Genomic DNA, 26214 nt, shown 5'->3' on the forward strand with positions numbered 1-26214 from the left:
TTTTTGGGAAGTCCCATGGACAGAGGAGGTTGGCAGGCTACAGTCCATGGGGTCACAGAAGAGTCAGATATGGCTTAGTGACTAAACAGCCATGAGCATTAGGGTTGGAGAAGGAAATGGCAACCTGCTCCAGTGTTCTTGCCTGGAGAATCCTGTGCACAGAGGAGCCTGGTGGGCTACAGTCCATGGGGTTGCACAGAGTCGGACACGACTGAAGCGACTTAGCATTCGTGCATACATTGGAGAAGGAAATGGCAACCGCTCCAGTATTCTTGCCTGGAGAATCCCAGGGACAGAGGAGCCTGGTGGGCTACAGTCCATGGGGTCACAAAGAGTCGGACACGACTGAAGCGACTTAGCAGCAGCAGCATTAGGGTAGCAACCCAGTGGATCTTGTTTGTTTTTAGCCATTTTCAATCCTTTCTGTAAATTGTATTAAACCGAACCTTTCTGAATCACTGTTTTTACTGCTATTTCCTATTTAAAATATCTTACTCCTAGAGTAAGCTCCTAATTGCTTATCAGTACTGATTTAGTAGATGACTAATGACCCCATACACTGACTAAAAGCATACTAATACAGGCAGACCAATATACTTATTGTATCAAACATCTCATCTTAATTTGTTTCTTTTTGTACCCTTTTCTCTTCCTAGAATGAATTCCCTTCTCTGTTCTCTATGTTCTACTATGTTTTCCGTGCTCTTTTAAAATTTCACATTCATAGAGAAATCTTAGATACTCCAGTCCAAGATGATTTCATCATTTATTATTTTGGTTTTCTATTCATCTCTTTTTCATGTTTTATATTTCTAAATTCTGAATAAGCAGGACATTTATCTTATATAATTGCCTCCCCTTTAGGAACCTAGTTTCATCCTCAGTCTTTTTTTCTCTTGACTACTTTTTTGTTGTTCAGCCACTAAGTCATGTCCAACTCTTTGCAACCCCATGGACTGCAGCCAGGCCTGCCTGTCCTTCACTGTCTCCTGGAGTTTGCTGGAACTCATGTCCATTGAGTTGGTGATGCCATCCAACCATCTCATCCTCTGTCATCCCCTTCTCCTACCCTCAACCTTTCCCAGCATCAGGGTCTTTTCCAGTGAGTCAGTTCTTCACATCAGGTGGCCAAAGTATCGGAGCGTCAGCCTCAGCGTCAGTCCTTCAGTGAATATTCAGGGTTGATTTCCTCTAGGACGGACTGGTTTGATCTGCTTGGTGTCCAGGGGACTCTCAAGAGTCTTCTCCAGCACCACAGTTTGAAAGCATCAGTTCTTCTGTGCTCAGTCTTCTTTATGATCCAGTTCTCACACCTGTACATGACTAATGGAAAAACCATAGCTTTGACTGTATAGACCTTTGTTGGCAAAGTGATGTCTCTGCTTTTAAAAAAACTTTTTATTTATTTTTAAATGAAACAAAGATGAATATTTTTAATGCTAAAAGTACAATTTACAAAGAAGATAGAAATCATTAACCATTAGACAGTTGACAACAAAGAAAAAAGATACATAGAGCAAAAATCAGAAAAAATATAAGGGAAGAGAAAAATGTATATAATCATAGTGAGACATGTTAGCATTTCTCTGAGAATATTTTATCCAGTGCAGAAAAAATAAGAATAGGAGCATCTTGAATGATGTCATTAATAATTTAAATATAATAGTTTTTTTGCTTAATTTATGTTAATCTTATACCCTACACAAATATATTTAAAATTTTGTATCTCATATATCTCATACATTGTTATTAAATTTCCATAGGACATTTAGAAAAATTGGCATAAAGATAAACATTACTAAATTTCAAAGAGTAGACTCCTTTTTTTGTGTGTGATTCAGTTATACATATACATGTATATTATTTTTGAAAGTATTTTCCATTATAGGTTATTACAAAATATTGGCTATAGTTCCCTATGCTATATAGTAAACCTTTGTTGCTTGCTGCATATCTACTTATTTAAAATTAGAAATCTAGCATTCTATTCATACTATCAATTAAGTGGAATCAAAATGTCATAAATATTTTAGTTAGGCAAAAATTTGTAAGTTTTCTAAAACATATGTATTATACTTATTACCTATGTATATATATACAAAAGCTTTTCTACTGTGCTTGATAAAGTCTTAAGAAAGAACACAAAAAGAAAAAAGAGATCGAGAAATTGGAAAACATAAACTAAATGAATGGAAACACTGAATTTGAAATAGAAAAAGTGAAACAAACTAGATAAAAGTGAAAGATTCTCATGTAGTTCAGTAGTTTTGAAACATGACTGCTCATTAGAAACATCTGGGGCTCTGGTGAAAAAAAAAAAGTAATACCTAGGCAGCTGTATTTTTCAAAAAATTCCAAGATAACTCTGATATGCATCTGGATTTTAAAAAGTGTGATTACAGCTTTTTCTATTAAATGGTAGCTTTGGTGATATAGAGTTCTATTATTTTTCTGTTGACAAATCATGATACAATGGTTTTAAGTAATAGTTGCATAATCACAGTAGTAAAAGATGTTTATCAGTTTTCATGATCAATAGGTAGACAAAAAATAAAAGATAATTTCAATTGCAAGCCATAATGGGAACATGGTTAACCTAACAATATAAAATAGTTACGTACAATTTGGAGGATCAAGCAGAGTGATGTGGTAAGTGGAAGTACATACATGCACATGTTTTCATCTCAGCCAGTCTGTGTCTTTTGATTGGTGCATTTAATCCATTTACATTTAAGATAATTATCAATATGTATGATCCTATTGCTGCTTTCTTAATTGTTTGGGGCTTATTTTCTATAGGTAGGTCTTTTCCTTCTCTTGTTTTCCTATCTAGAGAAGTTCCTTTAGCATTTATTGTAATGTTGTAATGCTGGTTTGGTGGTGCTGAATTCTCTTAACTTTTGCTTGTCTAGAAAGCTTTTGATTTCTCCATCAAATCTGAAGAAGAGTCTTGCTGGGTAGAGTATTCTTGGTTGTAGGTTCTTCCTTTTCGTCACTTGAAGCATATCATGACATTCTTCTGGCTTGTAGAGTTTCTACTGAGAAATCAGCTGATGGCCTGATGGGAGTTCCCCTTGTAGATTATTTGTCATTTTTCCCTTGTTGCTGTTAATATTTTGTCTCTGTCTTTAATTTTTGTCGTTTTGATTACTTATGTCTCCGTGTATTCCTTCTTGGGTTTATCCTGCCTGAGATTCTCTGTGCTTCCTGGACTTGGTTGACTATTTTCTTTCCCATGTTAGGGAAGTAAGTTTTCAACTATCATCTCTTCACATATTTTCTCATGTCCTTTCTCTCTCTCTCCTCCTTCTGGGACCCCTATGATGCAAACATTAGTGTGTTTAATGTTGTCCCAGAGGTCTCTTAGTCTGTCTTCATTTATTTTCATTCTTTGTTTCTGTATTCTCTTCTGCGGCAGTGATTTCCACCATTCTGTCCTTCCGGTCATTTATCTGTTCTTCTGTCTCAGTTATTCTGCTGTTGATTCCTTCCAGTGTATTATTCATCTCTGTTGGTTTGTTCTTTAGTTCTTCTAGGTCTTTGGTAAACATTTCTTGAATCTCCTCAATCTTTGCCTCCATTATTTTTCCGAGATCCTGTATCATCTTCACTATAATTATTCTGAATTCTTTTTCTGGAACGTTGCCTGTCTCCTCTTAGTTGTTTTTTGGAGTTTTATCTTGTCCCTTCAACTAGGACATAACTTTCTGCTTTTTCATGCAGATTAACTTTCTGTAATGTGGCTTTTGTTTTAGTTACCGTGGGATTGTGGTTCTTCTCTCTTCTGTCTGCCCTCTGATGGAGGAGGCTAAGGGGATTGTGTAAGCTTCTTTATGGGAGGGACTGGTGGTGGGAAAAACTGGCTCTTGCTCTGGTGGGCAGGGCCTTGCTCAGTAAGCTTTAATCCAAGTGCATTCCCTCCCTGGTAGTTTTTTTGGCCTGAGGCGACCCAGCCCTCTGGTCTTCGGGCTCTATGGTCTGGTTAATGGCGACCTCCAAGAGGGTTTATGCCAAAGGGGACCTTCCCAGACTGCTGCTGCCCGTACCCCCATCCCTGTGGTGAGCCCCTGCCAACCCCCACCTCCACAGAAGACCCTTCAACACCGGCAGGTAGTTTTGGTTCAGTATCCCATGGAGTCACTGCTCCTTTCCCCTGAGTCTTGGTGCACACAGGGTTTTGTTTGTACCCTCCAAGACTGGAGTCTCTGTTTCCCCTGGCCTGTGAAAATCTTGTAATCGAATCCTGCTGGCCTTCTAGGTCAGATTCTCTGGGGATTCCCAGTGCCTTTGTCGGATTCTTAGGCTGGGAAGCCTAACATGGGGTTCAGAACCTTCACAACAGTGGGAGAGCTTCTTTGATGTTATTTTGTGGGTCACCCACTTTTCTGGAATGGGATTTGATTTTATCATGATTGTGCCCCTCTACTGTCTTTCTGCGGCTTCTTCTTTGTCTTTGGATGTGGGGTGTCTCTTTGGTAGATCCCAGTGTCGTCCTGTCGATGGCTGCTCAGCAGCTAGTTGTGATTTTGGTGCTCTCGCAGGAGGAGATGAGTGCACATTCTTCTATACCACCATCTTGAACTGGAAGTCCTGTCTCTGCTTTTTAATTCACTGTCTAGGTTCGTCATAGCTTTTCTTCCAAGGAACAAGCGTCAGTTAATTTCATGGCTGCAGTGGCCATCAGTAATTTTGGAGCCCAAGAAGATAAAGTCTATTAAGAAATATTAAAAAATTACTAATTTATCCTATAGCTGTGACTCAGTGAAGATTGACTATAATTTATAATGCAGTACTTCAAGCAGTTTTAGATATATTTCTCTAGGCATCCGCCATGTTCATTTCTGTGCACCAGGATAAGAAGTTGTTCTTTAGCCTGTGTGTTGTGAAGTCAGATAGCTGCAGGGTCAGGTTGGCAGCATGAATGTGTGAACTGGATTTTGTATAAGGTAGAGAGTGAAAGAGCTCAGATGAACTAGAGAATATATGGCCTCTTCAAGGTATTCAGACCAAATTCTTCAGGTTCTGGGGCAACCATTCTTAGTGACCTCCTGGTCTAGCCTTCCTTCTGTTGTTAAACTCTATTGCTTTATTTAAGTGTGTTATAAGTCAGAATGCTTTTAGTAGAACACTAAGGACTAGGTAAAGATTTAAGCAGTTGGGGACTGTATACATAATTTATACTGCAGAAATTATTTTGTGAAATAAGTTAAAGTTCTTCCAAAAGGATGTATATAAGGTGATTTTTACATGTTTCATGAGGACAAGGACCACATCTCTTATGTTCACTGTGTGTTCAGTGTTTATCACAGTGTCTGGCCCGCAGTGGGTGTTTCAGTAAATATTTGAACAACTGAATGGCTGTGCACTTTTTAGTGTCTGAAAAAGAATTTTTTGCTACTTCTGTGCAGTATTTCCCCCATATCTGCTGTTTTACTTTCCATGGTTTCGGTCAGCTGTAGCTGAAAATATTAAATGGAAAATTTCAGAAGTAAACCATAAGTTTTAAACTGTGTGCTGTTCTGGACAGTGTGACGGTCTCATGCTGTCCTCCACCCCACATGGGGTATGGCGCGTCCCTCTGCCCCCCGTGGGAGCTACCAGCCCATTAGCATAGGAAAGAACGTTTTATTTTTCGGGGTTGGCACTGTGCATGTTTGAGGCATCCCCTGGGGGTCTTGGAAGAGCTCCCCCAAGAGTGAGACTAATGTGTTGTTTATAGCCTTACCACTTGGTGGCACTATACTCATTTAAAAACCTGAGGAGGTGTACTCACACCCGTGCACACACAATGACTGTTCTTCACACAAACACAGAACAGGCTGTAGTAAGTCATGGGCACTGTTAAGTCCTTATTAACTCCAGAAGAGGAGTATCAGTAACCACATGATTTTCTCTCTTTTTTTAAACCCAACTTTATTGAAATATAACTGATATACAAAAAAACTGCATATTTAATGTATACAGTTTGATGATTTTGCATAGAGTTCTTTACTAATCCTTTAAAAAAAATTTCTGAAGTGATAGATTACAAATTTGAAGTTCTTAGATCATAGGAGTGTTTGTTAGCATTTTCTGCTATAGCCTCAGTGTCTAGCGTAACATTGGGTGTAGAGTATATCTTTAATGTGTCATCATTTTGAAAGAATGTGTGAATGAGTATAAATGTTAACTTCTGTTGATTTCACTCCTACCAACCCATCCCCAGATAATTTTGGCCCAAGATAAGAGAGCCCTAAGTCTTGTTTTAGTTAATGACCTTTATGATGTCTCCTTTAATCATTACAAATTTTCATCCAAATTTACTAAAGAACTGTGATTAAGATCAGAATACATATTAAAAGAAGTCAGCGGCGATGTTAATTGGATTCTAGATCTACTGTTACTTTTCTTTAATCGTCAACCATAAGATAGATTTGAGGACAAAATACTGTAATAAGGGGAATTTCAAGAGTGTGGTGGTATTACTCTTCGAGAGTTGGGAGTAAGAGAGTGTTCTCTAATGGAAAAAGCAGGCTCATCAAGGAATTTCTTGAACATATTGCAGTCAAAAGTGTAAGAACTCATGGATATTTATAAGACTTCAAAAGTCTCTGACCACAAAAAAGTGTAGGAGTGCAAGAGTTAATGAAGGAAGATGATTGAAGGATTTTATTTTGAAATTAGGCAGGATAGAAATAATTTACCAAATTTTAAGATCATAAGTGGATTAACATTTTTGGAAAATGGGTTTTAATTACAGTGTAGTAATGAAATATAGCAGTAGGAATAATATTTTTAAAAATAATTTATCAGGTTTAACTTTACAGTGAATCTAGCTGATATTTGCAATGATGGTCTGAGGCGCTTCCCAGCTCTATAATCTCAGCCCTGAGTAGGTGCTGTAGGGAGTGTGGCAGAAGCCCTTGTCCTAAGTAGGTTATAATCTTGTTGGAGAGACCACAAGTGTGTATGGAGCCAGCCTCCAGTGTTGGCCAAGAACAGCCAATTTCTCACATCAGATCACCTGCCTCTTAGCTCTGTGCCCTCTGGGCAAGTTACTTAACCTCTTTGTTCCTCAGCTTCCACAAATGTAAAATGAGGATATTAATATTACTCCTCCTCCTTAAGCTTTTGACTGACAGGATTAAAAGAAGCCTAGAAAAGGACTTGGCACATAAGTGTTACCTAAATGTTTTCTTCTCTCACTAGAATGTAAGGTCCTCACAATTGGTTAAATCAACAGTTAATGGCTAGAGGTCAGAGCTGTAAAGATTGCATTGAAAAATATGTGGACAGTATACTGTCATATATGCTGTCGTTTTTAGGAATTCAAATGAGGGAAGAAACTAATATAGATTGTAGCATAATTTTTCTAACAATTACACAGGTAAGTTAGAGTTTGCACTGGATTCTGAAATTTGGATTGAATGTTTGTAGGTAGAAACAGGCTTATTAGGAAGAAGTGAATAGGAGGGAAGGATAGGCTCTTTTGGTTTTATCAGGTATATTTTAGACCAGGAAAGATTGGTTTTGTTACTCTAACTAGATTAGTCTTCACTGATATTATGAGTTCATTTAATTTGATTCAGCTCCAGAATTGCAGAAAATTCCTGAAAATAGATTAAAAGTGGAAATTAATCATGTTTGTTATGTTTATGCTAATACTATATTAAATAAAATTTGGAAGCTGTTATTTTTTTCATATTTTAGGGGTCAGTGTCACCAGTTGAAAGCTGGGTTTTTTTTAAACACATTGATAATATATTTTCTTTTATATTTTATAGGTAATTAATAATGCTTGTGCTACTCAAGCCATAGTAAGTGTGTTATTGAACTGTACCCATCAAGATGTCCATTTAGGAGAGACATTATCAGAGTTTAAAGAATTTTCACAAAGTTTTGATGCAGCTGTGAGTACAATCTTATTATTCCTAAAATACCCTGTTTGTGGTGGTTCTTATTTTAATAGGCTACTTTTAAAACTTATTTCAGATGAAAGGTTTGGCGCTGAGTAATTCAGATGTGATCCGGCAAGTGCACAACAGTTTCGCCAGGTAAAGATACTTTATATTAAATAAATATAATATTTGCAGGTTTATCTTTGCTGGTTTGTTTTTCACCGTTTTTCTCTTCCCTGTAGACAGCAGATGTTTGAATTTGATGCTAAGACAGCAGCAAAAGAAGAAGATGCTTTTCACTTTGTCAGTTACGTTCCTGTTAATGGAAGGCTGTATGAATTAGATGGATTAAGAGAAGGACCGATTGACTTAGGTAACGTGGTTCCTATTCCTGGCATTTCAATTTTGATGAAGAAAAAAAGATTGGATGTTCACCTTTGTTTCAGTCCCAGTGCTGCATAGGTTTTGAAAGGGGAGGTGACCTTTATGAAACTAAGTAACAGGCAGGGAGGACATGTTGACTACTGTGGTTTCATTGGGGCCTTTAATTTTTTCCTATGAGAAAAGTGTTTTTAGTTCCTAGATTACATAATTTATTTTTTATTTTTCAGTTAACTTTTAAAAACTACTTCTTTTAGTGAAGCTAAGTTGTCATTGTTAAGAAATACTGTCCCATCCCTGTCGTCTGTGTTAAAATATTTTCCCTTGGATTTAGATCTTTCAGAATCTCTGTAATTCAGTGTTCAATAGTCTATAGAAATGTTTTTCTTCAAAGCTTCTATTTAAATAGTGTAGTAATGTGCAGTCCTTTGTGCCAAAGGATGAATTTGTCCTGATCCCACCCCAGCTCCAGCCTTGAGCTCATGATAAATGGTTATTGAGTGAGGCTGAGGTGGTTCTGATCTAGTAATGAACTAACAGGCCCACCAAAGAAGTTTAACTCCATATTTCACCTCATTAAGTTTTTTTTTTTTCTTTTTTTAAAGTTAGGTTTAAGTCCAGTGAAACTGTTTTTATGAAATCTAATGTTATTTGCTGTTCGCAAAACTTTATACTTTCAGATTAAAAACAAAATTTGCAGTTTTATTTTGCTTATTCTTATTGCCCATACCCATGTCTGGAACCAATAGTTCATCTAATGCAGATTTACATGTTTAAAAATATTTATTTTTCTATGTTTCCTAAAGAAAATTAATAGAATGTTCTTTTAATTATGTAGAAGTTGATTTTCTCTGGTTTGGGGGTTGATCTGATCTCTGCATTTTTTCTCTTGGCATCTGTCTCGTCAGCCATTCTCTATTCATTAGATCCATCAGCTATAAAGGACGTAAACTATAAAACAGAACGGCCAGTTTTGCTACACAGCTGGTGGCTATGCTAAAATATAGGTAAAAAGGGAGAATTAAAACAACTGGGTAAAATCATTTTTGCATTGTGTGTGGATTTCGGGATTTTTTTTTCCTATAGTTGTGATGGTGGGGAGTCAGATAAGGATTCAGTCCTTACTTTGTCACTAACATGTGAGCAGGCTTTTCTTAGCCCTGAGTTTCATCATCTGTAAAATGAAAGGCAGTCATCCTTATCTCACAGAGACAAGAGTTTTAATGAAATAATTCCCTAATTCATTGCTTTCTCAAACATTTGTCTAGCACCGCACGTGACACAATAATGTGACAGTGCAGATTATGATAACTTATCATTTCCTCCTAATCATCACTGAGAAAGTAAGAGTTGAAGCTTAACATAGTTATGCTGAAAAGTTTTTTCACTATACTGAATTTGCCAAAATATTAATAAAAAGATGCTTTGAATAAACTTTTGAAATAATATTGATGTCGAATCTGATATAAATGCTTCATTTCTTCCTAGGTGCATGCAATCAAGATGACTGGATCAGCGCAGTGAGGCCAGTCATAGAAAAAAGGATACAGAAGTAAATGCTCAGCTTATTTTTTTGGCCTAACGACTGTTCTCATTTTAAACATTTCTTTAAGCCTTTTTTTTTTTTTATTGTTTTAGCAGTACTTACTGAACTTTTTCTTTGGATTGGATTAATATGTTCAGGAAATCATACAGAAAAATCTCTAAATTCTACATAATAATAAGTTATCTTGTCTTTATAGGAGCTAAACGTGCACATCTCTGTTTAGGTAGATACTTTTTACAGTTATTTTGTGAAGTTTATTGTTTTAGGACTCTGTCTTTTTTATTAAATTAATTTTTATTTTGAGATAATTATAGATTCACGTTATAAAAATAATTCAGAGAGATCCTGTGTACCCTATACCCTTTGGGAGGAACATCTTGTAAAACTGTGGGACAGTGTTGCAGCCAGATACTGACCCTGATATAGTCAAGATGCAGGATAATTCCATCACTGCAGTGGTTCTTCATGATGCCCTTTTATAGCTGCAACCACTAAACACCCTCTTCCACCCCACATCCTTAATCTGTAGTTCTATAATTGTTGTCATTTTAAGAGTGTTACATAAATGGGATCATAAAATATGTGACCTTTTTGGATCGACTTTTCACCCAGTGTAATTCTTTGGAGATTCATCCAGGATGTTTAGTATTATCAATAGTACCTTCTTTTCTATAGATGAGTCCATGATATGGATAGTCTATTATTGTGTTTTTTTTTTGTCCATTCACCTATTGAAGGACATCTGGATTATCCTCTGGTTTTTGCTATTATGAATAAAGCTGCAGTAAACATTTGTGTACATATTTTTATGTGAACATAAATTTTTGTTTCTCTGAGATAATACCTAGCTGTATGGTAAATGCATGTTTAATTTTTTAAAAGAAATTGACAAACTCTTCCAGAGTGGCTGTACTATTTTATTTTACATTTCCACCTGCGGTATAGTATAAGTGATCCAATTTCTCCACATGCTAGCTAGGATTTGGTTTTGTCAAAATTTTTTATCTTAGCCATTTTAATAGGTGGGTAGTGATATTTCATTGTGGTTTTAATCTGAGTTTCCCTGATGACTAATGTTGCAAATCATGCCTTTTGTTTATTTTGTAATTGAATTGTTTTCTGACTGTTGAGCCTTGAGGTTCTTTATATACTCTTGATATCACCAGTCCTTCCTCAGACACTTGACTGAAAACAGTCTCTCCCAGTCCCATCCACTCATCCTGCCACTGTGGTCTTTCACAGAGCAAAAGTGCTCCATTCCAGTCAAGTCCAGTTTGTCAATTTTTCCGACTATGAATTTGTATTTTTGTTGTCCAATCTAAGAAATCTTTGCCTAGACCTAGGTCCCAAAAATTTTCCCCTTTTTCTCCTGAAGGGTTTATAGGATAACATTTTATGTACAAGTCTGTGATGTATTTTGAGTTAATTTTTGTGTGATGTGAAGTTAGGTCAAGGTTCATTTTTTTGCTTTGTATTTTCAATTGGTTTAACACTATTTGTTAAAAAAGTCTATCCTTTACTGAACTGCTCCTGCACCCTTGTGAAAAAAAAAATCCAGTTGGGCACATTTGTGTGGGTCTGTTTCTGTGTTCACTTTTCTGTTCCATTGATCTGTTTTTCTCTTCTCTGCAAGTACCTCACAGTCTTGATTGCTGTAGCTTTATTATAAGTCTTGAAATGGAATAGACTGATGCCTCCAACTTTACTCTTTCTCTTTAAAGTTGTTTTAGCTGTTATAGTTATTCTGCCCTCCATGTAAATTATAGTGTAATTTTATATCTACAAAAGTTCTTGTTGGGATATTGACAGGAATTGTGTCAAACATCAGTTTTAGGAGAATTGGTATTTTTTTTAACTCAGCTGATTCTTCCAATCCATGAGCATGGTATGACCTTCCATTTACTCGGATTTTCTTTAATTTCTTTCATCAGCATTTTGTGGTTTTTAGCATACTAATTCCATACATATTTTTTCAGATTTATACCCCAAGTAGATCATGTTCTTTTGACTGATAATGAATGATACTGTATTTTAATTGATTTCCATGTGATCATTGTTAGTGTATAGAAATAAAGTTTAATTTTTTTCTTTCTTTGTCTCGTATCCTTCAACCTTGCTGAACTCACCCACCAGCTTTAGAAGTTTTTTGTGAATTCCTTGGCATTTCCTACATAGATAATCAGGTCATTTGCAAATAGAGACAGTTTTGAATTTGCCTGTTCCTAATTTTAGTTTTATCAGTTTTTAAAGCTTTATATATTTTTGCAGGTCTGTTGTTTAGTGCATAAGCACTTATGATCACTATTTCATCTTGGTGGATTGACATTTTTACCATTACACAATGCTGTCCCTCTCTAGTAATTTTCTTTGAAGTTTACTTTATCTCCGGTTCATAGTCTTTTCTTTTAGCATTTGAGAAATGTTATGCCTCTCCCTTCTGGTCTCCATGGTTTCTGCTGATAAATTTAGTTATTCAGTGTGTTTTCACCCTGTAGATGTGATTAACTATATTTGTTAACTTATTCCTAGGTATTTTATTCTTTTTGAAGTAATTGTACATGGAATTGTTTTCTTGGTTTGTCTTTCTGATAGTTCATTATTAGTGTATAGAAATGCAGTAGTTTTTATTAGCTATTAATAGCTCTAATAGTTTTCTGATAGAGTTTTTAGGGTATTTTGTATTTAGTTTCATGTCATCTGCAAATAGTGAGTTTTGCTTCTTCCTTTCCTATTTGGATGCCTTTTATTTCTTTTTATTGTGTGATTGCTGTGGCTAGGACTTCTAATACTGTGTTGAATAAAAGTGGTGAAAGTAGGCATCCTTATCTTGTTCCTGATCTTAGAGGAAAAGCTTTTTAGCTTTTCACCATTGAGTATGATGTTAGCAGTAGGCTTGGCCCTTACTGTGTTGAGATATGTTTCGTCTATACAAAGTTTGTTAAAGAGTTTTTAATCATGAGTGGATATTGAATTTTGTCAAATAGTTTTTCTGCCTCTATTGAGATGATCATGTGATTTCTCTCCTTTGTTTTGTTGATGCAGTTATCACACTGATTGATTTGTGTATATTGAACCATCTTTATATCCCTAGAATAAATCCCACTTGATCATGATGTATGATCCTTTTAATGTATTGTTGAATTCAGTTTGCTAATATTTTATTGAAAGTTTCTGCATGTGTGTTCACCGGGGATATTGGCCTGTAATTTTCTTTATCTGAAGTGTCTCTGATTTTTGTATCAGGGTAATGCCATACTCAGAATGAGTTTGGAAGTATTTCCTCCTCTTAATTTTTTTTAGAATAGTTTGAGAAATATAAGTATTAATATTAGCTGTTCTTTAAATGTTTGGTAAAATTCCCCTGTGAAGTCATCTGGTATTGGATTTTGTTTGTTGGGATTTTTTTTTTTTTTAATTACTGATTCAACTGTTGTTACTGTTTGTTATTTAGTCTTTAAGTCATGTCTGACTGTTGCAACCCCATGTAGCCTGCCAGGATCTTCTGTCCATGGGATTTTTCAGGCAAGAAAATTAGACTGGGTTGCCAGTTCCTTCTCCAGGGGATTTCCCAACCCAGGTATCAAACCCACGTCTCCTGCGTTGGCAGTATATTCTTTACCACTGAGCCACCAGGGAAACCCTACTCATTCAATTATATAACTAGTAATCAGTCTGTTCAGCTTTTCTGTTTCTTCCTGATTCAGTCTTAGAAGGTTATTTCTAGGAATGTATCCATTTGTTGGCATATAATTTTTCATAGTATTCTCTTATGATTGTTTGTATTTTTGTGATATTGGTTGTAATGTCTCCTCTTTACGAAAGCGTTCTTAAAATGTCAGTTTTTATGGTTAGCCGATTGGTAGATTTGTGTTTACCCCAGAGAATAAGGGAGTAATCAAAATAGATTATCTTAATTATAACAGTGTTAGATTTCTTTATTACAGAATAAACTGTAATTTTTTCTTAGGTACAGTGAAGGTGAAATTCGATTTAACTTAATGGCCATTGTGTCTGACAGAAAAATGATCTATGAACAGAAGATAGCAGAGTTACAAAGACAACTTGCTGAGGTTTGTGGCCATGTGTCTTATGTACAAAGTTCTAGTTATTCTCTCAGGGGAACTATTTTCTTTTCTTCTTTCCTTCCTTTATTTTTCTAAACTATAGATTTAATCAAGTGTCCTGAGTGGTGGTTAAGATAATGCATCCTGGAGTCAGGCTTCCTAGATTCAGCTCCTGCCTTTGCCACTTAGTGAAAGTATGATTTTGAGTGTATTTCTTTGTGCCTCAGTTTCTTCATGTAAAGTGAAAATAATAGTCTTTACCTTAAATGTTGTTGTGAAGAATAACTGAGATAATATATATATATACAAACCACTTCAAAAAAAATGACAGACAAAAGTATGTACTAAATAAGTGTTCACAATTAACTATTTACTATAATTTTATTATATAAATAAGCAAGTTAGAATATATTTGTTACAGAATTAATTGGGTACATTAAAGTCACATGTAATCTTTGTTATTCCTTATGATGATTATCTTTCTAGTAAATATGATTGGCAAAGAGAATTAGTAATAGACAAAGACTTTTGTTTACATTTCTTTGATCACATTTTCCTGAGTATGTTTAAGCACATTTATTTTATAGCTAACAGAAGATTGTAACAGTTCATTACATTATACAATGGATGGTTTTTAGGTAAAAATTCTTATATATTGTAGGACACAGAAATTTGGGAGAAATACTACTTCTTCCTTATACTTATAAGCCCTAAATGAGTATTTCTTTCATCTTTTAGTATTACAGTTATTAAGCTGATATTCCATCACCAATATTAAGATCAAAATTGGGAAATGACTGTACTATGTTTATCATCTAAAAATGTTTTAGATTTAAGCCTCAGTTATTAGGGTGTGCTGTTTCTTTTTCTTTTCCCCAAGGAGGAACCCATGGATACAGATCAGGGCAGTAATATGTTAAGTGCTATTCAGTCAGAGGTTGCCAAAAATCAAATGCTTATTGAAGAGGAAGTACAGAAATTAAAAAGATATAAGGTAGGTATTTTTCTTTTGTTCCTTAACGTTTTAACATAGAGTAGTGTATTTTGACGTGAAGGTGTATTGACTGCTTGAACTCTTCTCCCCATCACTTACATGTTTTCAGAATGTGTTATCTGCCTGGCATCCTACAGAGGTAACTAGTAAGGTTTCTTTCCTTTTTATTTTTTTTCAAGTATGACTGTGAACAGATATTTAACACATCTGTTGCTAATGTTCACTGCAGTTATTTTTGATGCTCAAATTACCCCATCTTTGGCCATTAGGAGCCACATCAGGCCGTCTCCCAAGTTCTTTGGATTTGACTGTCTTCATGTCTGATAGCTTCCTTGCTTCCTAGCATGACAAGATGTTTAGACTCTTATCTTGTACATTTCCTGCTTCAGACTTGAAACTGGTCATTTTTTCAAGAAGTCCTAAGTGCTTTAGGTGAGAAATGGTGTTTAGAAACCATTATCTGGCTGCTCAGGGTGCTTAGCAATATTGATTCTTCATTATTTCCAGGACTTTTCAGAGTCAAGAAATACGTTTTTACTTGTTTCTTGTTTTATCTTTGAAGAGAAAATACAATTTGAACTCATGTTAATACTCGAACTGAGGATTAAAGGGCTTTATATTTGAAGTTAAGCATTTGTGTCTTTTCAGTTGAAAATCTTGGTTCCTGTCAGCATTAACATAATTACTTACTTGCTTTCTGCTATCTGTGTATGTATATATGTATGAAAAGGTTCAGAATAGCAATGCCAGTAGTGTTAACAACTGAGAAGTGTTCTCTTAATTTTTTTCCTTAGGATATATTTCATTTTGAATGTGCAATCAAACTAGCATATTTTAAAATTCACTTGAGAAAATTTTCTCTTGGCGTCATTCTGTCAGCAGTTTAGTATATAGCTGGGTTCATTTTTTTTTTTTTTTCATTTTTTTAAAATTTTCTTTCTAATTTGTTTAGGGTTTTAAAAATTTTAAATTATGTCAACCATTATATAACTCAGGGTGAAATACTAAGCAAGCCTATCTTCAATTATGTCGTTTTTCTTCATTTGCAGTCTGTCTGATAAACTTTTTTCAGAGATGGAGAAGAGTGAAGGAAACTTAGTTTTGTAGGATGTTGGAAACAGTACTTAGGTGATTTATCATGTTTGTCACAGTAGAAAAAGCAGTTTTTCACCTGAAGCTCAGTTAAGGGCAGGGATTGTTCTTCTTTCTCTTGTTTACCATAGTGTGAGAATGCTGCTTTGTAACATAATTAATAGCCAACAATGTGATTGTTAAAGTACATGGACCCTGGGCAAGTAGGATTTCTTTAGGTGGAGTTGGTAGGGGCTGGCTCCAGACTGTTCCAGACAGGAAAAAGAAGGGCCAAATTCATGGAGACAGGAAAGTAAGGGATGAAAGCTTCAATGTTATTTTCTCTTTTATGTGGTATTAAAATACTTCCTACTACTTATGTATTCTGGTGCAGTGTTGTTACATAATTAACTAATTTTTCATATTTGCCTTAAATATAACACTGAGTTTAGAATGTTTGCTTTGAGAATGCTTTGTTCAAAAATTGGGCTAAAGAATTTAGCCAAAAAGAATTCTCAGACCAGATATAAAATAAACATGCTAAAATTTTGTTTACTTCATTAATTGAGCAAACCTGTAAGATGTAACAACTAGTTCAAAGGAGAAGTCAAAGAAGCTCAAATATATATGAACTGTAGGAATGCCGAAATGAATTTGCAAAAGGTGGAAACTTTTTTTTTCCTGTGGAAAGGAGAGTAAATTGAACCTCTACCAGAAGCACAGATTTTTGCCCACAGCTATTCCCTTTTGGTCAAAAATAATCAAAGAAAGATTGTTCTTAATCACACAATAAAACTGGCCTTATTGTTTGCATAGGTGTAGTAGCAGGAGTGTTAATTTATCTTGTGGGCCTTCTTAGTTTGCTTTCATGAGTTAACGTTTTCATAGATTATCTCCGATTAGACTTTTAAAAGCCTCTGTTGTTTGCTAAGCCAAGAGTAGGATGCTATACCCCAGAGAACTCTCTCCACATATTTAATTGTAATTAATCTTTATTCTCAGTGGCAGTGAAAATCTCATTATTTCTAATGCTTTTCTTAATGATAATGTAAGATTTTCTTTCATTTCTATTTCTAGCTGGATCCAAAAATTAAAATATCAGAAACTTAGTGAAAATAGTGTGGTTTGATATGTGTTTTATTTTCAGATTGAAAATATCAGAAGGAAGCACAATTACCTGCCATTCATTATGGAATTGTTAAAGACTTTAGCAGAACACCAGCAGTTAATACCACTGGTAGAAAAGGTAAGTCTTTTACTGGTGAGTACTTAAATTAGATTTAGTCTCCAAAAAATGTTACTTGACTTGAGTACAGATAAAATTTGTTGAAGCTTTGCTTTTACCTGCTTGTTTCTCAGCTTGAGAAATGCTGGGTCAGTGTCATATTGCAAAATAAAAATAAGGAATTGCTTTGTTGCTTTAGCTTTCTGGAATCCTTAATGTTAGAAATTCAGATTGTGCTATATTAGAATGAAATTTAAAACATCTTTAGCTGAAAACAAATTTAATTATTGAAGTGATGTTTCTCATTTAATTTAGCAAAAATTTGAACCATCATAGAATTTAGAACTAGAATGAACATTGAAAGGGGGAAAACAGCATAACCTAGCCTGAGAAATAGATTCCCTTATTCCCAAGCTATTATCCTTTGCACTAAGGGAAAACTACTACAGGTTAGTGAAAAATTCTGATTACTAGGATTTTTTTCTTCCATATAAGGCACTTTAAGAAAAATTTTGAATAAATGAAGTGTAGTAGTTTTTAAAGTTTATACAATAAATCAATGTTTCTGAAAGTGACCACTGGATACTCTTTTATTTATTTATTTTATTTTTAATTGGAGGATGATTGCTTTACAATGTTGTATTGGTTTCTGCAACACAGCATAGATCTCTTTACAACACATGTTACCTGGCCCCTCCCCAGATAGTCTGGTATAGGGAGGAAATCTGTAATAAGTTCTCTCAGGCGATTCTAATGAAGCTGGTCTGTTTACCACATTTTGAGAAGACATTACTAGGCAAGTACAATTTTGGACCCTTAACTTAAAGACCAGAATACATTGTAGATGTTTTTTCTTATTAACTTTAAAGTTCATGAAGCACAGATATATTTCAACCCAACTCTTTGATACCATCCTGCTGCTGCTGCTGCTGCTGCTAAGTCGCTTCAGTCGTGTCCGACTCTGTGCGACTCCATAGACGGCAGCCCACCAGGCTCCCTTGTCCCTGGGATTCTCCAGGCAAGAACACTGGAGTGGGTTGCCATTTCCTTCTCCAATGCAGGAAAGTGAAAAGTGAAAGTGAAGTCACTCAGTCGTGTCCGACTCTTCCGGACCCCATGGACTGCAGCCTACCAGGCTCCTCCGTCCATGGGATTTTCCAGACAAGAGTACTGGAGTGGGGTGCCATTGCCCTCTCCAGTACCATCATGAAATCTGAATAATTCAAGATGTGTGTTCAGCTTTTTGTTTATACTTTATTATCTAGATCCTGAACATGCTATGTATTGTACTTGGTCACTCAATTGTGTCCAATTCTTTGCGACCCCATGGACTGCAGCCCGCCAGACTCCTCTGTCCATGGGCATTCTCCCGGCAAGAATATTGGAGTGGGTTGCCATACCCTTCTCCAGGGTATCTTCCCAACCCAGAGGTCAAACCCAGGTCTCCCACACTGCAGGCAGATTCTTTACTGTATGAGCCTCCAGAGAAGCCCAAGGATACTGGGGTGGGTAGTCGATCCCTTTTCCAGGGAAACTTCCTGACCCAGGAAGTGAACCATGGTCTCCTGCATTGCAGGTGGATTCTTTACCAGCTGAGCTACCAGGGAAGCCTGAATTACCAAGGAAGTCTGAAGCATATGAACATGTGCTTCAGCTTTTAACATTAAAAGTAAAATTGTTGCAGGAACACTGCTAAATCTTCTCTGTATCCATATAGATTTTTTTCTATTTATGTATCTCAAGGTAGTAAAAATCATAAAAGTCCAAGATGTGAAACTAATTTTTAAAGGTTTAGATTAACAGTTAGGGTCCTGTAATCCTCAAGATTGCCTGGTTAACCAAATATCTAAATATTAATATTATTTGTATGAAACACTGTGAAATATTTCTCTGTTGAAAATACTAGAATATAGACTGCTGTGGCAAATTGTATGATATATCTGTTATTAAATGTAGATAAATATTATCAGGGACCAGACAAATACTTTCGAGAAATTTTAAATGTATGTATTTTGCTTTAAAATTGGTCCGTGAGTAAACTTTTTTGTGCAACTTAAGAATAGGACCATTTTTATATGACTTTAATGACAGTATATTTCCATAATTTTTTAAAAGCGTAGTTAAAACACCTTTCAGCTTTTTGCATTAGAACCATAATTCCTTAATTCCTTAGTTCACATTATTTTGGACACAGGGTGGCAGTATATGAATGCCTAGTGTTGGTGGAATACCAACCCAGTCTGTTCTTCATCTGTATTTGTTTTACTGAAAGAGTAGTTACTGACTTTCTTGTTCTTTGACTAATAATACTGCACAGGCAATATTGAGATACATTTATTTCTTGTATATATGCACCATCTGTTATGTGCATAGATTCTGAAGGGAATTCAGATTCATTATTTGATTAGAGTTTTTGAGATGTTTTGATTATCCAACATTTATCTAACTGAAACTGTATTTGAAGCAGTCTGTTAAAGTCAACAGATGTACACATAATTAAGACACATCTCCTGTCTTAAGCAACCCAGTTGGGGAGAGGATAGGAATACATAATTATAGTACTGTGCTGTATAGTAGTATTCTGATAAGTGCCAGAATAAAGTCATGCTAGAGATTCTGGGGGAAGCACAGGGTAGCTCCTAAATATTAACTTTATGCCATTTAAAATTTCATATCCTCAAATTTTTAAATCTGTGGTTAGAATTAGATGCTTAATTTTGACCAGTGAATCAGCTTCTTTAGTACAAATATATTTTTGTTCATCTTATTTTGGAAAATCATATCATACTGAAATATCAGTTTCTGCTGATAACTGCAAATATTAAAAATTAAAAACAACAGATCAAGATTAAATTTTATAGTTATATCCAATATAAAGATTTCGGTAGTGAAAGTTACTTAATAAATAAGGAACACTTCTAAGAAAAAATTACATGTAGAGTTCAGAAATGGATTATTACATTGAAACCCACCCCTCTTCCCCGCAATGCCAAGTGAAAGAAAAATTAGGGACAAAGTGTGGAAGGGGTGGAAGGAATCGGACAGGAAGGTGTGGCTACCTCTTGGCAGAGTTGCTAAGAGCTAAAGCTGTCCAGGATCAGATTTCTGAGAGCAGTGGCATTTACTTACTGCCTGTGATGGCTTGGAAATATTTGAGCTGTGAAAATCTTTTCATTTTACAGAATAATAAAGAGTGCAGACTTTGATTCTCTCAAGGGCCTGTGCCTTTAATGAATTAGGTTAAGATCTTGCCTTATAAGTGTTCTTGTTCTATGAAGCTTCTATTCTTATCTGATGAGTTCCTTGAGTGTATGTTACATAAAAACTGCTCAGGAGGTAATATAAAAATGTATAGTTATAAAACTTCTTGTGCCATACATCAAATCTGTTCCTTAAAGTATGAAATAAAATCAGCAGATTAACGTTTCACTTGTGAAACTTTTACTTATTCAGATATAATTCTTTAAAAATTTTATCCCAACTTTTATATGTGTTTCTGAATCATTGTCTGTCTCAGGTTTTTAGCAACCACCAATACCTACCATAATTTAAAATCATAGATTTTGTTACTGTGGGGGATTCAGAGCAACCTCACAGTATTGAATTTTGTCCAGATTTTACGAAGACATTATAATTCAACTTGTAATAAATAACTGATGTACAGAATTTACTTTTTCTATCCCTTAATAGAAACAAGGTAGAACATAGTTAAGTTGTTCACAATAATATCTATATTAATACCTATGATTACAGAATTATCTGACTTGAGTCAACAATTTTTAATATCTCAATAGCACACTAAATAGAAGGAACATATTTCTGAACAGTGAACATTTTTTTGATGCTATTTTGAAATACAGTATTTTTTATGCTTCAGTAAAGGCCAGAATACAAACTTGGTTTAAATCTCAGAAATGTTATTTATTGTTAGCTGTTGCTTTTAGGCAAGTTATTTATTTATTTTACTATAGAATCTATTTACTCATGTATAATTTGGGAATCATAGTTAGTTCACATTCTTGGGGATTAAATGAGATCTTATTGGTCAAGGTATATAATTATTTTTAACTTATTTTATTTAACTTACCTTTAGTTTTATCTTAATTATATATTTTAATACATGAATGGATACTCTACATGTCTTTGGTTATTTAATTATGTTGTGAAATTTGTTATTAACCATTTTATTCATTCTTATTAATCCTAGTAAGGTACCTGTGTATTCAGACATCATTAAGAAAAGAAGTACACATTTTTATTTCCCAGTTACATCAAAAATGGAATTGTGTTTTTATTATTTGGAAACAGAAAACTTCTTTGAGAAATCATATGCATCAAATTACAAATTATTCTTGTTAACTGAAAATGTTTACATACACAGTTTAAAAAACTATATGGTACATACAACATATTTACTTTAATATATTGTAAGGCATAGCACTCAGTTTTATCATACAGTTGTGTAATAATTTTATTACCTAATGTAATATAAAAAAAATTATAGTTCTAATCAAGGAAGGTTTTTTTCCTTAATTGTATAATATCAAGGGTTTAATTTATTTGTTCCTTTCTGATTCAAGTGCCATAGTGAAAAGAACATTATATTCTAGTCTTGTAAAATGTTGCTTCTTAAAGTCTGCTGAGGGCCAGCAGAATTGGCGTCACCTGAGAGTTAGAAATTTAGATCCTCAGGCATTTTACTGAGTTAGTCTGCATTTTGACATGGTTCCCAGGTTATTAGTTTGATAACACTTGTTAGCTCTGGCCTCCTCATCTGCTAAAAAGTAAAATAGAATTACTGTGTTCAAGCTCTATACTTGTTATGAGCTTCAAGTGAACAACTCTTGAAAATATTTTTTGAGTCATTTTAGTGAGGTTTATCAACATTAAGGGTATGTGATCCTTTTAGTTAAGTTAAACTCATTTAAACTATTATGTTAAACTCATTTATTCAAATATGCAGAAATCAGTGTAGGATTTTTCTTATACTTGGTTTGTATGAGTAATGGACACATACGTAAATATATTGTTGTGAAACAGTTATGAATGAATATGACTTTATGGAATGAGTAATTTTTTAGTTTAAAATTATTATCATTATAATAATACGTTTTCAACTTCAGGTAAGAAATAACTGCAAACCAAATATGATCCTTTTTTATTGAGGACAAAGAGTCACTATATAATTGTCCAGGAGGAGTTCGTTGTGAGTCTCAAGTTATAAAAGATAATACTTTAAACATCTTATAAACAATGTATCTCAAGCATTTTAGCTTAAGAGTGTCCTCTTAGACACATTTTAATATGACCTGAAACATACTTTTTTTTTTTTTTTTGAAACATACTTTTAAGATGTTATTGTGTGCTATCTTTAATTTCTAGGCAAAAGAAAAGCAGAATGCAAAGAAAGCACAGGAAACCAAATGAAGAGGACGCCTTGGGATGTGCATACATTTCTGCTTCTGCACTTATCTTCATGGAAACCATTAAGTATAAAGAACCTTGAGCAACTTTCTCACTGACTCAGTGCACGTTTGGCAATAGTACCAGTCTGTCTTGTCTTTAATGCATGGATTCATAAACTCTCCCTACCTGCATCATGTGCATGTGATGCGTACTAAATAAAAGCGGTGTTCAGAGCACTTGCCCAAATTCCATTATTTGACATTGGATCTGAGAACTCCTGTTGGTTCTCTGGATAGATAACCGTCATAATGAACCGAGAAAATGGACAAATGCTATTCTCTACCTGTAATTGTTATAATTAACCTTTCATTCAATCTTCCAGCTCGGTTAAATGCTTAATATTTATAAATGTCAGATATTGATTAAACTGAATCTGTTTTCTTCTCATCATTAATGGAAAAAAATCAATATTTCTATCTTATAGTATCTTAAGTATTTTGAAGATTTAAAAATGATTTTATCTTCTATACCAATTATTTAAAAAAGCTTGATTTTTAAGCAGATCATTTGAAAAGAACAAAAGTATAATTTCTAGTGGTTTTCATTGCTACCAGTAGAAAAAGTAATAAACATCCCAATTTTATTTTAGCAAAATTTTTTCAGTGTTTGGAATTATTTATGTATTGTAGAATTGTTTCAGGAAGGTGTATTATGCGTCAAAGCAAAATTTTAGGTAAAGAGCAAATTGTGAAATCTTCAAGATTTTGGGTGTTATTGTTTGGCAACATTTTTTCAAGCTGGTAAGCTCTATCTTTATAAAAAATCAAAGGTTGGTCAATTTTGGCTATTACCTGCTTTTTTATAAAAAAGGTGATGGTGGTGATGGAAGATCCTTGTTTGCCAATTTGAACAAAATTAGTACAGCCCAGTAGTTTATAAGAGCCATCTATAGTTTGCCCACAATGGAATTTGCTATTGCTTTGGAGAATTGCTTTGTTCTTTATTTTATAAAATGATACTGTATTCTTGCTTTTAATCTTTTCTGAGTTAAACTTTAAAGGAAATTTTATAAAACTTCTATTTATAAAGGAAATAATCTACTTTTTTTCTTTACTAGGTACTTTTATAAAATTGGTTCATGACTCTTTAGTATTTTATTATGGAAAAATTTAAATATATGTAGAGAGACTGTATGCATCCTCTAATTTGAGACATGAATTTTTTAATATTTTTTTTGTTGTTGCTGCAAAAAGCTTTATTGTTTCCATTTGGTCCAAGGCTTGGAAGAGGGCCCCAGGGTGGTTAATAAACTGCCTAGTGGCTGCAGAGAGGGGCTTTAGGCAGAAGTCCTGACACCAGTGGAGCTCCTCAAAGGCCACTGGGCTCCAGGGTCTCCTAACTGTGCTTGAGGGTGGGCCTCTCAAAGAGATACTCATTCAGGTCAGCCTGGGGACCTCCAGCCTGGGGAGGTTAGCCAGGTGGTGGCTTATCTCCTGGATGTTTCACCCACTCGTCTAGGAAGTGGCTCTCCAGAAAGTCACAGAGGTGGGAGTCCACCCGGGCAGAACCCAGGGCATGCAGACCCAAAAGGGCCTGGTTCATAGCATCCTGGGTTTTGCCCCATTCATCTTGGGATGGCTTCTGCACCTCATGGAAGAGGGTGTGGTCGCCCCTATGGTTTTGCACCCTTCAAGAGTCGCTGGGGGCCCTGATGCTTCATCTTGGCCAATTCACAGAAGAAGTGGCCCACACTCTCCAGAACCACATTGTTGCGGTGGGAGCAGAAGCCCAGAGAGGTAAGTGTGGGAGACCTGCAGGTGCATGTTGACAGATGTTGAACCATGGTCTCTCCGTCTGTGGAATCAGATGAATCTCATCCTCTGTTGCCCCCTTCTCCTCCTGCCTTCAGTCTTTCCCAGTATCAGGGTCTTTTCCAATGAGTCAGCTCTTTGCATCAGGTGGCCAAAGTATTGGAGTTTCAGCGTCAGTCCTTCCAAAGAATATTCAGGACTGATTTCCTTTAGGATAGACTGGTTGGATCTCCTTGCAGTCCAAGGGACTCTCAAGAGTCTTCTCCAACACCACAGTTCAAAATCATCGATTCAGCGCTCAGCCTTCTTTATGGTCCAACTCTCATATCCATACATGACTACGGGAAAAACCATAGCTTTGGCTAGATGGACCTTTGTTGGCAAAGTAATGTCTCTGCTTTTTAATATGCTTTCTAGGTTTGTCATAGCTTTTCTTCCAAGGAGCAGGCGTCTTTTAATTTCATGGTTACAGTCACCATGTACAGTGATTTTGGAGCCCCCCAAAATGAAGTCTGTCACTGTTTTTTGTTGCTTCCCCATCTATTTGCCATGAAGTGATGGGACCAGATGCCATGATCTTTGTTTTCTGAATGTTGAGTTTTAAGCCAGCTTTCTCACTCTTCTCTTTGATTTTCATCAAGAGGCTCTTTAGTTCTTCACTTTCTGCCGTAAGGGTGGTGTCATCTGCACATCTGAGGTTATTTTATTTCTCCCGGCATCTTGATTCCAGCTTGTGCTTCATTCAGCTCAACATTTCGCATGATGTACTCTTCATAGAAGTTAAATAAGCAGGGTGACAATATACTGCCTTGACATACTCCTTTCCCAATTTGGAACCAGTCTGTTGTTCCATGTCCAGTTCTAACTGTTCCTTCTTGACCTGCATACAGATTTCTCAGGAGGCAGGTAGGGTAGACTGATATTTCCATCTCTTTAAGAATTTCCCACAATTTGTTGTGATCCACACAATCAAAGGCTTTGGCATAGTCAATAAAGCAGAAGTTGATGTTTTTCTGGAACTCTCTTGCTCTTTCAATGATCTAGTGAATGTTAGCAATTTGATCTCTGGTTCTTCTGCCTTTTCTAAATCTAGCTTGAACATCTGAAAGTTCTCGGTTCACGTATTGCTGAAGCCTGGCTTGGAGAATTTTGAGCATTACTTTACTAGCATGTGAGATGAGTGCAATTGTGCCATGGTTCAAACATTCTTCGGTGTTGCCTTTCCTTGGGATTGTAATGAAAACCAACATTTTTCCAGTCCTGTGGTCACTGCTGAATTTCCCAAATTTTCTGGCATATTGAGTGCAGCACTTTCACAGCATCATCTTTTAGGATTTGAAATAGCTCAAGTGGAATTCCATCACCTAGCTTTGTTTGTAGTGATGCTTCCTAGGGCCCACTTGACTTTGCATTCCAGGATGTCTGAGTGATCACACCATCATGGTTATCTGGATCATGAAGATCTTTTTTGTATAGTTCTTCTGTTGTATTCTTAATATCTTAAGAATTATTAAGATATTCTTAATATCTTAATACCTCTTCTTAACATTTTCTGCTTCTGTTAGATCCATGCTATTTCTGTCCTTTATTGTGCCCATCTTTGCATGGATGGTATAGATGAACCTATTTGTAGAGCAGAAATAGAGGCCCAAATGTAGAGAACAGATGTGTGGCCACGGACTGGGGGAGAATGGGGCGTGGGGTGAATTGGGAGGTTGTGAGTGACACATGTACACTAACTGCCATGTGTAACATGGACAGCTGGTGGGAAGCCTCTGTATGGCACAGGGCACTCAGCTCAGTGCTCTGTGATGACCCAGAGGAGCGGGGTGAAAGTCC

The 26214-nt window shown here is 35.5% G+C and overlaps 1 protein-coding gene across 4 annotated transcripts in view; it reads left to right on the forward strand.

Annotated features, from left to right (window-relative positions):
* UCHL5 (ubiquitin C-terminal hydrolase L5) overlaps positions 1–22797 on the forward strand; it is a 43139-nt gene extending 20342 nt beyond the window's left edge. The window contains exons 4-11 of one of the 4 annotated variants that reach the window (XM_061160018.1): positions 7764–7889; positions 7972–8033; positions 8120–8250; positions 9747–9810; positions 13823–13874; positions 14749–14862; positions 17081–17179; positions 22541–22797. In XM_061160018.1, the coding sequence (XP_061016001.1) occupies positions 7764–7889; positions 7972–8033; positions 8120–8250; positions 9747–9810; positions 13823–13874; positions 14749–14862; positions 17081–17179; positions 22541–22585 (693 nt within the window). In that variant the 3' untranslated portion in view covers positions 22586–22797. Of the gene's footprint in view, positions 1–7763; positions 7890–7971; positions 8034–8119; positions 8251–9746; positions 9811–13771; positions 13875–14748; positions 14863–17080; positions 17180–22540 lie in introns of all 4 variants that reach the window. The other 3 variants (XM_061160019.1, XM_061160016.1, XM_061160017.1) reach the window with 3 other exon arrangements.
* Positions 22798–26214: the final 3417 nt, after the last annotated feature.

The sequence above is a fragment of the Dama dama genome, chromosome 14 (genome assembly GCF_033118175.1).
Source record: "Dama dama isolate Ldn47 chromosome 14, ASM3311817v1, whole genome shotgun sequence".
In the NCBI taxonomy this organism is placed as follows: Eukaryota; Metazoa; Chordata; class Mammalia; order Artiodactyla; family Cervidae; genus Dama; species Dama dama.